The 13,014-nt window shown below is 39.8% G+C and overlaps 1 protein-coding gene across 1 annotated transcript in view; it reads right to left on the bottom strand.

Moving 5' to 3' along the window:
• Positions 1 to 1,415: 1,415 nt before the first annotated feature.
• Positions 1,416 to 13,014, bottom strand: part of VGLL4 (vestigial like family member 4) — a 138,863-nt gene continuing 127,264 nt past the window's right edge. The window contains 2 exon segments of the mRNA XM_065553118.1: positions 1,416 to 4,163; positions 8,955 to 9,078. Of these exon segments, the coding sequence (XP_065409190.1) occupies positions 3,895 to 4,163; positions 8,955 to 9,078 (393 nt within the window). The 3' untranslated portion in view covers positions 1,416 to 3,894.

Below are 13,014 nucleotides of genomic sequence, written 5' to 3'. Positions count from 1 at the left end.
CACCAAGAAATATTTAACACCAATGTATGCACACTTAATTCCTGGCATATTTTTTCAGAAGTGTAGATGCTTTGAACACAATTTACAACACTCTATAACATCATTCCTATTGAACATCTATGGCAACAAGTTCTCAGTGAAATAACTGTACTATTTTGTTCTTCCAGGGCAGTATTTTTTGTAAACACACCTCCACTACAGACTGAGCTGAAATTTGTCTCATTCTCTGAAGAACGTTATCGAATGTTCCTGAACATCAGGTACCAGCACATTTATTTTTAGGGACATCAGTTTCCAGTCAAATTATTTTCCACTAAAATCCCCTCCTTAGATCAGAGCAGATTTTAACCACATTTTTTAAAACTGTACTGAACACAAGTATCCTTCTCTCTATACTTCTGGTCCGCAGAGGGTGAGTTTTACAGTGTAGATAAGCTCCAAGAATGTGAGGGACGGGACAAAGTGGAAAAAGAAGAAATGAGTTTCTCTTCACTGCCTATATAGGAGAGATTTGTGAATGGACCATTCTCTCTTGCTAAAACAGTAACTGTTTAGTGGCAGCTCCTTGTTAAGCTGCATTAAATATGAACGGCTGCCTTCTGGTCCTCTATGGAAATGATACGCTGAGCTCTCGGTGACTTGATCAATGGGAATTGTGCCAAAAATATTTCAATAGCTTCCCTGGTTGTACTGCAGGCCTAGCCTACATTCAGAATTTAGCTATCTTGTTCAGGGCTGTGAAAAATTCACATCTCCTGAGCACTATAGCTATGGTTACCTACCACCTGGTGTAGACAGACGGAAGAATGCTTCTGTTGACCTAACTACCACCACCACTCAGGGAGGCAGAGTTCCTACAGCGACAGAGAAACCCCTTTCATTGCTGTAGGATGCGTCTATGGGTTATAGTGGCAGAGCTGTGCTTCTGACCCCCTAATGCACACATGTCCCTAGTGATGTGCTCACAAAACTGTTGGCATTCTTAAATACTGCTGCAAGGAACAAGCCTTTTTTGGAGTCAGCCACTATAACTGTGGAAAGTGTTACCAAACAGTTGCCCTTGCCAGAGGGGAAAAACAGCAGCTACTCAATGCTATCTGTGCTGGCATGTCTCAAAATGTGGTGGGTGAACAATTCTTGGTGCTGGTCAGAGCCATGGCAGCTTTTGTATGATCTATATCATCCCACATACGTGTCCCTATCTGCTATTCATCACTGGCTATATTCTCGGCAGGATATATATGCTGCATGGAGAAATGGGGTGCAAGGACAGTGGTCTAGGCCTGTCTCCATCTAGCAAGGAAAGATCCCAGTTTGATGCATTGTTCCCTTACTCCAACCCTAGCAAAGGTAAGATGGTCATTTTCAATACTTCCTTTTTAACCAAATTACAAAGAAGAGTATGCACACACCTGTGATTTAAGAGCACTTTATTGTTCTTTAAGGCTACTTTTTAAGTACAAAAAAAAAAAGATGGCCTGCCAAACCTTTTTTTCTTTTCCCCAGGTGAAACAAGGCCACAAAAGAATGGTATATTACAGATTTACAAACACGGAGAGAATCTTTCAGACTGAACTGTAGCAGATAACATGGCTCTGTGAAGAAACTTCACTATGCGTTATTATGGTGAGTTTACTTTCCCCCAACCCTTTGGCTTTCATGACATAATCGTGTTGAATATATTTGTTTTTACTGGACATATCACATTAAATCTTTATTGCCCCACATCCATTTACCTATCTCAGATAAGTAAATGTGACCTTGTAAAACAGCTATTACTGAAAATATTAGCTTTAAAAACATTTGTGTTTACAAAGAAATGTAGAAGGAGTCACATTTTCCACAGAGTCCATCTACAGTATTAGTATTTTACTGTTATAATGCTCAGTAGCCTGTAGCAATAACAAACTAGTGGCTATTAATGCTAATGCAGTGTTCTCATAGAATAACTGTGTTCCTGCACTTTTTTAATGTATTACAGACAAATCTACAACAAAAAAAGATCAACTTTTTTCTCCAAACAAAAAAATGAATGATTACAATAAAGGAAAGGGAAAAATTAAATAGCTACATATCATTAACAAATTAATTGTTCCTCAAAAAATACCTACAAATTTCTCTGTACATTCTTTACGCACAGCGTAACGATGGTCTTAAAGTTACCTATATAAAAAAGTGTTCTTTTAACAATTTTCCTACAGAGAGTAGGGTACTGAATGCCAAAGCAGGTAAGCGTTGACTACCCAGTAAGATGGTAATGAAATGTGTGAAACTGGGGGCTTGTTTTTGTGGTTTTTGTTTTTAAAAAAATTGAGCAGCCACCCTCTCAACATGAGTAAGAGCCAATCTTCTGATATTTTCTCAAATTAAAACAGCTTAACATAAAAACAAATTAAAATAAAAGCCACAATGGACCCAATACTGTAACAGTCCATAATACATCACATGTAGTTCATCTTCCAACTAATCATAACTTTCTATATAGAACCAGTCTCTTCAGGTAACCCAGTATTTTAAACAAAACAAAAAAAGCCCTACTTGTAACTGTACTGGATGCTGGAATGTATGGGGGGGAGAATAGTTACATTTAACAAAAAGATGAGAAGCACTTCATTACTAACACAGCTGTGTTTTTATGCCTGCCTCTATTACCTAATGTCTAGTTAGTAGCTATTAATATAGCAAATTATAATAAATGCAGTAATACCTGTATAAAGTTTTCTACTGGAGGAATGTATGCTGCCTTGGCCTAGGTTTATGAGTAAGCTTAAAAATTAAAGCTCATATTTCACAAACTGTAACAATCTGTTGTCCAAGATATTTAAAGGTAGCAGTTTCTGTAGCTAGTTAAAGTTGGATTACACAGACTTCTAGTTTTAGGAAGCAAATTCATGTTAAGCAGACAGTAATGCAAACATAAATGGTTATTCACTCATGCACAAAGCTATAGCATCCTGTACCACGCATCATATATTTCTAAACTGCTTCATTTATGAGGCCTGTCCTGAGGCTGTCCTCTCTGGCTGGCTGCTAATAAAGTGAATCAGAGTACAACTGTACCAGCAGTAAGTATATCTAGGACTGTTACTGACAAAAATAAACTAATTCTGAAGAAAAGCTAATAAGTATTACAGTCTATACATTAATAGATACCAGCTATTTTTCATAACATGCATCTTTAAGCACTATTGAACTCTCCATCCTCAGCTCTATTCTAACAAACTGCAGTGTTTAGAAAAAATTAAATGCCCGTGTGGTCTGTAAGTTATGCAGTCCAGTTACAAGCACTAAGCACCTGAAATCTAAAGAAAGACCTATCACCTGTATGAGACTTCCCCTTCCAAAGCAGTTTAAAAAAAAAAAAACTGATAGAAATGTCACTTAAACCCTTTTTTTCAGCAGTTTGCCTTCAGGATATTAGCATCATGCATAAAGTTGCCATGCAACTTTAGTCCTCCTCCAATAGTGCAAATCATACATGACAGTTCTTTTCAAGTATATACATACAAAATTACTTCACAGAGTGGGGCGGGGAGGGTGGGAGGGGGGAGCAAACCAGGCAAATCGTAGTGTCAAGAAGCTAATAGAAGCGAAAAGCATTTGGGTCAACCAACTGTGTGTGTAATGGCTTTTTTGTGGATTAGCATGCATTTTTTTGAAAGGGGTAGCAGATGCTTGCATCAGAGGTTTCTTTGGTAACTGAGGCAGGAAAAAAAGGATGCTACATCATATAGATCTTTATCAAATAGTTCCTGCTATCATCTTTAAGGGCACCCTTGTACAAATACCAAACAAGTACACAAAAACGTGTTGAAAACTAATCTCTCCTCACCCCAACACTATTCAAAGCTCAGTCAAACCATGCAAATTCGGAAGTGTGATGATCCGCTCTCTTCATGAGACTACAGAGGGCGAATGATTATGATTGACCATGTGGGAAGAAGGGGAAGATTGGCCCCGCCTTGAGGCAGACTCAGGACTGCTGGACACTCCATCCTTTGCAGCTTTAATTTGAAGCCATGTATCTCCAAGTGCTTTGGCAAAGTGGTCATCAACTGATCCTGTGATGGACACAGAGTTTGCCACTGGCTCAGGCTCCTTGTAATTCTTGCCAAGGCTTCTGCGGAAGTGCTCTTCCACCACTGGATCACAGGCAGTGGTAGCTAGATGGGAGAAACAGGCAAGACAAAACCAATATTTGAATATAGACTCTAGCTACCAGATGCTACTTCCAGATTCTTCCTTCCTCCCATTTTGGTACCAGCTGGTCTTTTTGCATCATTTTATTGGAGGAGGACTTAAAAATGCAGAAGCAGATCAAGTTAAACTAGAGAACGTTTTTCTCGTTACCTGCACTGGCCAAAATTTGGCCTTGCACTTTTTATACAGAGGCCCCTAGCTTTCTGATAGCATCCCTTAGGCTGGTAATATAAATTTTGAATAGTTAAATGTCCAATTTTATAGAAAAAAAAAACCAATGGAAAATGAACACATTTTCTATGGGATTAATCCACTTGAGCCCATCCTTTAAGGACTTGGTGCACAGTCAGTTGAAGTCAATATACTTTGGCTCAATCCCTAAATTACTTATAGATGAGCTGTAATGCTTTCTACAGTAGTTGCCAAGAGCTGGGTTCAAAGTTCCACTTTTCAAGTAAGTCAATGAACTGCAGGCACTCTCTGCATTGCATTAGGCATCACTAAGATCAAAAACCACTGTAGGAGAAAACAAGAATCTGAGCACAGATCTTTGGAGGTAAATAAAGGAGAAATCATTTTAAACTCTCTTGTGTTAAGAAATACATAGTTTTAAAGTTTATGCACAAAGCCTGGTAATAAGCTTTTAAAAATAGGTTAAAAATGTCTTAGCCTGCCCAATTCCTTTCAAAACAATGGGATGTCAAGCATAAATAATAAGCATTTAAATGAGGAAAACATTCTGAAAATGATTAGAATCATTCCAGAACTTTTGCAAATGTTGCAGCTGTTCCAATCTGAAAAGAATTTCTCAGCTGATCCTATATGTTGTTGGGACTCAGAATGGGGAGCATACTGCAAATCTGTCTAGAAAGTGTGGACCAGCAGGGAGGAGGAAATCAGTATTATTTCTAGGGCTGTAAAGCGATTAAAAAAATTAATCATGATTAATTGCGCTGTTAAACAATAGAATACTATTTATTTTAATTATTTTTGGATGCTTACTACATTTTAAAATATATTAATTTAAATTACAACATGGAATACAAAGTGTACAGTGCTCAATTTATTTTCAATTACAAATATTTGCAATGTAAAAAAAAAATTTCAATTCACCTCAAAGTACTGTAATGCAATCTTTTTATCATGAAAGTTGAACTTACAAATGTAGAATTATGTTAAAAAAAATGCAGTCAAAAATAAAACAATGTAAAACTTTAGAGCCTACAAGTCCACTCAGTCCTACTTCTTGGTCAGCCAATCACTCCGACAAACAAGGTTGGTTACAATTTGCAGAAGATAATACTGCCTGCTTCTTGTTTACAATGTCACCTGAAAGTGAGAACAGGCGTTCACATGGCACTGTTGTAGCTGGCATTGCAAGATATTTGTGTGCCAGATGCGCTAAAGCTTCAGATGTCCCTTCATGCTTCAATCACCATTCCAGAGGACATGCTTCCATGCTGATGATGGGTTCTGCTTGGTAACGATCCAGAGCAGTGCAGACTGACGCATATTCATCTGAGTCAGATGCCACCAACAGAAGGTTGAGTTTCTTTTTTGGTGGTTTGGTTACTGTAGTTTCCGCATCAGTGTTGCTCTTTTAAGACATCTGAAAGCATACTCCACAACTCATCCCTCTCAGATTTTGGAAGGCACTTCAGATTCTTAAACCTTGGGTTGAGTGCTGTAGCTATTTTTAGAAATCTCACATCGGTACCTTCTTTGCATTTTGTCAAATCTGCTGTGAAAGTGTTCTTAAAACAAACATGTGCTGGGTCATCATCTGAGACTGCTATAACATGAAATATTTGCAGAATGCGGGTAAAACAGAGCAGGAGACATACAATTCTCCCCCCAAGGAATACAGTCACAAATTTAATTAGCGCATTTTTTTTTTTAAACGAGGGTCATCAGCATGGAAGCATGTCCTCTGGAATGGTGGCCAAAGCATGAAGGGGCATACAAATGTTTAGCATATCTGGCATGTAAATACTTTGCAACCCCACTACAAAAGTGCTATGCGAATGCCTGTTCTCACTTTCAGGTGATATTGTAAATAAGCAGGCAGCAGTATCTCCCATCAATGTAAACAAACTTGTCTTAGCAATTGGCAGAATAAGAAGTAGGACTGAGTGGACTGTAGCCTCTAAAGTTTTACACTGTTTTGTTTTTGAGTGCAGTTATGTAACCAAAAATAAATAAATAAATAATCTGCATTTGTAAGTTACACTTTCACGATAAAGAGATTGCACTACAGTACTTGTATGAGGTGAATTGAAAAATACTATCTTTTATCATTTTTACAGTACATATTTGTAATAAAAAATGGGCACTGTGCACTTTGTATTCTGTGTTGTAATTGAAAATGTAGAAAAACATCCAAAAATATTTAATACATTTCAATGGGTATTCTATTTTTATAAGTGCAGTTAACTGTGATTAATTGACAGCCCTAATTATTTCTTATCTTTCTTCTTAAACCTGTCCTGAAATGAAACTAATATTTCAGAGGGCCATGCATATTCAGGTGTTTGATATTTACAGTATTTATATTGGGTAAAATTTTCAAAAGCCCCTTCAGTAACTTAGGCTCTTCTGAGTCCTGTTTTCAACAGTAATTAAGGCCTGGTCTACATCCGTACATTTTGTACCACTATAACTATTTCAATTAAGACCCCATGCCCCTATAAAGGTGCTTCTACTGGTATAGTTATTCCAATGCTTATCTGGGAATATCTATATAGGTAGATGTACTTTCATGCTGGTATAACTGCATTCACAGTTGTACCACTTTAACTATACCTAAGAAATCACTTTTGAAATTGGAACTTGGCTGCTTTTAAAAATATTACCTATTATGTGTAATAAACACACTGTTAAAGATGAGAACAGGGGGATAAAGAGAGCCATCTAGAGAGCACGGAATTTATATTTCCTTTTTAACCTCAAAGGAGGATGGGTGAAGTGGAGCAAGCTCACACCGCTAACAGAACATTTGAAGGATTTAAACAAAAGTTTTAATTCGGGGTGAGGAAACTTTTTGCCCGAGGGCCACTTCTGGGTATGGAAATTGTATGGTGGGCCATGAATGCTCAATGAAATTGGGGTTGGGATACAAGAGGGAATGAGGGCTCTGGCTGGGGTTAGGGCCAGAAATGAGGAGTTCACGGCATTCAGTTGTGGGGGGAGGAGGGGAGGGCTTTGGCTGGAGGTGTGGACCTCGGGATGAGGTCTTTGGGGTATAGGATGGTGCTCCAGGCTGGGACCGAGGGGTTCAGAGGGCGGGAGCCTCAGGAGTGCAGGCTCTGGGCTGCGCTTACCTCAAGCAGCTCCCGGAAGCAGCGGCATATCCCCCCTCTGGGTCTTACGCGGCGGAGCAGCCTGGCAGCTCTGCACGCTGCCCCGTCCGCAGGCACTGCCCCTGTAGCTCCCATTGGCCACAGTTCCCGGCCAATGGGAGCTGGGGGGAGGCACTTGGGGCAGGGGCAGCACACAGAGGCCCCTGGCTGCCCCCAAACATAAGAGCCGGAGAAGGGACATGCCGCCGCTTCCTGGAGCCATGGCAGGTGCACACAGCGTAGCCGCTGACCCAACTTCCCAGCTGGAGCGCGGCAAGCCCCACTCCCCAGCGGGAGCTCGAGGGCCGGATTAAATTGGCTGGCAGGCCGTAGTTTGCCCATCCCTGTTCTAATTGAACTGAAAGTAGAAACATAGGCTGGGGGAATGTTTAGAGTGCCAAGTAAAGAATGTAGCTTCCTTTTTGCATTTATACACAAGAGGAAGCTTGAGAGTACATCCAGCATCATCAATGCGGAGTGAAACCTGCCTTCTGTAGTTGCAAAGGCCTGTGACCACAGCAGAAACATAACCATTCCACGGTGCAGTAAGGGGAGGGCTTGGGAAGCCTGTACTGTGCGAAGGGCAAGGAAGGCTCCCTAAGCATGCACGCTGCTTTACAAACAGATCACTGCCCTAGACAGCTTACAGGGCATGAAAAGAAGGGTTAGAAGGAGATTTAGGATTTAATGCCCACCTCCATTTGCTGCTTGTTATTCATTATTCTTGTTTTTAAAACCTTTGCCAAAGAGTGCCCCTGCTCCGTTGCCACTATTTGATAAATAACTATTTAGAAATGGCACCTTCTTACTCAAGCACTGACTTCAGGCACAAAATAAAAGGCACACCATTAAAGGAGTTCTACACTTGCACAAGGGACTGCCCGTACAAATCTGATTGCAACACAAGGCCCCATATTTTTACTGCTTTTTATTCCTGATCGCTCTGCAGCTCCAACACAACTAAGAGGGAGCGAGTTGGATTTTGTTCCATCTTGCACATCAATGGAACTGTCTACCAATTTCCAGTCAGTTACATTTCTGCAACACCACTGTGGAATGGCGAGAACTCAGCGTGGCTATCTGAGCCCAGGCAGAGTTTGTAGAGACAATAGAAAAAACTTGTTTTCATTTTGATACAGAAATTAGCGATAAACACAGAACCCCATAATTCTATATTAGAAGGATGGAAAGCGATCACAATAAAAAGCCCTTCCAAATAGTTGACTGTAGCAGAAGGGCCACCTCATTCATAACTATTGAGTCACTAGCAAGATACAATAAGCCATAGCTCCCAAACCCTGACTTTTATTCAGTACAAATGGTGAAGTTTTAAAACAGGGTTGGATAATTTGGCCATCTAGGAATGCTGAAGCTCAAAGCCCCAAGAGAGGAGAGAAAAGGTGAAGCATAACTTACTGCTAGATGGTCTTCTGTAACTGGCTTGCATGGCTGAACCACAGCTACTGTGGGCGATGGGGCAATGGGAGAGGTTACAGTTACGGGTGTTTGCAGAGGCACATGTGATTACAGATGGACGGTTCTGAGAGGAAAAAGAACAGAATTGTTATTCAACAAGGTCACAGGAACAAACAATGCTCTCTCTTAAAGCATACATTAACTGAAATAACCTTAGGGGGGATCTGTCCGCTGTGAGCAAATACATTTTATTATGTAAGAGACGAGGAGAGTGTTATCTGGCTACAAGAAATCCCTAAAATATCTAATTCAATATAGTAAACTAAAATCAAAATAATAGGCCACACACCAAATCCCATTCTGTACATGATACTGCAATATTAGAACAAAACCTGAAATGTTTTCCAAAAGAAAACATTTGTAAAGTCAAGGTCTAAATATCCCAATAAAAAATAAAATTACTTCATAAAAGTGCATGCAGTAGAATTTGACCTACCTCCCTTCACAGCAGATGTACTAACTTTAACTATCTCATTAAGTAAAATACAAAGGCTGCTCATATCAGAGGGGCGAGATAGCTCAGTGGTTTAAACACTGGCCTGCTAAACCCAGGGTTATGAGTTCAATTCTTGAGGGGGCGATTTAGGGATGGGGGCAAAAATCTGTCTGGGGATTTGTCCTGCTTTGAGCAGGAGGTTGGACTAGATGACCTCCTGAAGTCCCTTCCAACCCTGATATTCTATGATCTCTCTCATTTTAAAAGAGTCAAGCTCTCCTCTTTCAGGACTGCATGTCAACACTTAAAAGTAATCAAAACACAAATTCTTGATCTCACTTTGGTGTGACAGTGCAAAACTGAATGTCAACACCACACTAAAGAGAATTTTATTAGCTGCCCTAAAGCTTCCACAGTATCTTCCTTCTAAAGAACTTGAAGTACTTTGCAAATATTATTAATAGGTTAACCCTATTAGTTAGGTAACCTAACTTTTATAGTTGAAGAAACTGAGGCAATAAGAGCAGCTAAATTACTCGCCCAGAGTCATGAATTCTCAATCCTGTGCTTTACTCCCCATATTGATGTAAAACATGAAGAGTAGGAAAAAAACACCAAGCAATATCGGAGTCCTGAAAACAGTGGAACAAAAATAGATCAAAATGGCTCAGAAAATTTACTCTGGCTCAAGAAGCTATACCTCTTCTGCTGCCGTGGCTTTCCAGCACTGCCTCATAAGCAACACCCTTTTTCCACTTCCCAAAACTGTTCAGTCACTTGGCAACCCTAGTAACACTATTATTAAAAACTTTAAACTGGTACATTTCTGAGATACTGAGTCATTTCAGTTTAACATTCAGGTGGGGGGGAGAGGGGGGCTTATGCAAAGGAATGGTCCTGGTTTCTCTAGGTGGCTGCCTGAAGAGAGGAGTGATGGAAAACACACACGCTAAAATATTTTTGCTTAAAACGTTTGGTATATTTTTATTATGTGAGTTCATTTTGCATCTCTGTAGCACATGACCTGGCTTGCCTGAATCAGCGCAGTTGGCAAATAATTTTAATTTTATGCCTCACTCTCAATTCACTGCAGTCAATCTGCAAAATGTACTAAACCTATCCTCAACACAAAGTCAGTGGAAAAGAGAAATACCAGGGGAGGGAATGGCTTTCATTGTTTAACATATGTTCAGCTTAGGCACATTGAACAGAGATTTCATTTCACTGCAAGATCAAAGTAAGTTTCTCTGAGTCAAATGCCAGCTACATAAAGCAAAGTAATATGATTTTTTTCACTATTTTTCCAGACATAATGAGCTAAAATGTCCATTCACATCCTACTGCATTGATAGCAAAGTCAAATATACTTAAAGTAAACAAAGGGGGAAAATGCTTCAATTACTTGATTCCTTTGTACGCAAGGCACAGTGGACACAGATTTCATTTTACATGCTGCATAGTTGGCAGTACTGTGTTTCTTCACCTTGCCTAAGATGATATTTCTCCAAAAAAAACAAAACCCTATTTTATACATATGCACACAAATCTGTATAGGGCTACTTGAGTTTATGAATGGATTTATGGGTGAATGAGTTTTCTTTCTGCATCTTTCTCCAGACTTCACAAGAATGCCTGTGCTAGCACTGCCTGTTACCACTGTGAATATATTAAAATGAGAGGTACAGAGGAATTAGTAACATAGTGACTACAATTGCTGAACTACACTGGCCAAAACCAGTTTTTCTATAGCCACATTAGACCCAGAAGCGGATACAGAAACGTGAGCATGTATTACTGTTGTATGAACTCAGTTAAGGCATAATCAAGCCACAGCCTCCTATTGCTATTTTCCATACACATTTTCTTTTCTGCACAATTTCTACACTATAATCTTAGCAAGGACTCGCCTCACCATCCCATTTCCCCAAGACACTAGATTACAACTAAGCTCAAAATGTCAAAGATAACAAAACAAAACAAAAATCTGGCCAGGGTGTGTTAGGGTATAGTCCAGTACAAACACCTCCTAAGAAACAGCAGAGTAGGTCAGTGCTGGCTGCCAGGTTGAGAAACCAAGAGTGATATTATCAAAGAGCACCAGTGTCGTCAATGGAAGCCTGTCCCTTCCTTCTCTGTCATCACTGAACAAACTGTTAAGAGGCAGAGAAGAACTGTTGTACATAGAACAATAGCTGTAGAATCTGCACATTGAGTTACGCAAGATAGCAGCAATCCTAGGGCCAGTCAGGCCATTTCCACACAGCAAGACTTTAAAAGGCTGGATGCATGCACCAGAGCTGTAGAGAAAGAACTGTAGTGCTCGGTCTACAAAAGGGAGAAGGGAAAATGAACTGGTGGGGAAAAACCACTGCACTGACCATAAAATATGAGCTGGTCATCTAGCCAAAAGATTATTTGCAAGTTGTAGTGGAAATTTTCCCCACTGAAAGATTCATCCACATATATGGATTTACTCTTTGCAATAAATCATGATAGGGGAGCAAGGAATGGCTGGATACATGTGCCAGCTTATGTTCCCATGCTGCAGCTAGCCACAACTCACTAAGGTACAACTTTTAATAAGTCATTGGCTGAACAAGACAGAGGCTGTTGATTCCCACATGTGAGAAGGACTATGGTGTTGGGGTGAAAGTGGCTTTGACACATAAAAGAGAGGGATTATTATGTAGCATGCATGAAAAACCACCTCTCTTCACAATGCAGAGATTCTTTAAAAGAAGATGTTGCTCCTAAGATGGCATGCCTGTACGAGTGTGTGCCACTGCATGACCTACCTGCTTCATGCCTTCTCCTTTATGTGGCGTGGGTTGAAAAGTGAAGCCATTATGGAGAAGAAAGAGACATCTTCAATACAGTTAGGGAACACTATCAGACAGTGGCACAACATACTACGTACAGAGAAGATGGCGTCATTAGTTCCACACACAAACCTTTTCACACTGACTAAATTTGTTCAATGACTTTCTGCATTTAGAGTAGGACTTTAATTCAGTGATGAGAAGAGCCTTTCAGCGATCTGTATCTCATTGGGTTACAGAGTTGTAGGTTATTACAGCCTCTTCCTCTTCTTCTCATGTTTCTTTCCTTTCCTTCCCCTCTTCAATATAGTCACAGCAGAGAGAGATTTTCAAAGGCACATAGGCATCCTCAAAGAGCGCTGAGTGCTCTTAGTGCTTTTGACTTGATCAGTTTTATCTGAGGCTATTAGGAGCCCCCCAAACTATTATTTGAACAGAGTGAATCAGATCTCACAATAAGTTTGCATCTCTAATTCAAACACATGCACTTACAAGCTTATCAAAACATAAAATATGTGGGTGAGTGGAAGAGAGTTTAGGAAAGCTATTTGCATTCAAACAGCCAGCCATTTCTGTCATGAAACACATTGAATCTTAATAAAATTAAACTGTGAAACTTAAAAAAAAAAAAAAAAAAAAAAAAAAACCCAAAAAACCACACAACCAGCCATGTTTTGCCTGAACAGTATTATCGCCTAATTCATAACATCCTCTGCTCATGTCTGAGAAGTCACCAATGTGTGTA

This window comes from Chrysemys picta, chromosome 7 (assembly GCF_011386835.1).
Source record: "Chrysemys picta bellii isolate R12L10 chromosome 7, ASM1138683v2, whole genome shotgun sequence".
In the NCBI taxonomy this organism is placed as follows: domain Eukaryota; kingdom Metazoa; phylum Chordata; order Testudines; family Emydidae; genus Chrysemys; species Chrysemys picta.
Note: the sequence above shows the minus strand (reverse complement) of the source record. Positions and strands in the feature narration are given on the sequence as shown.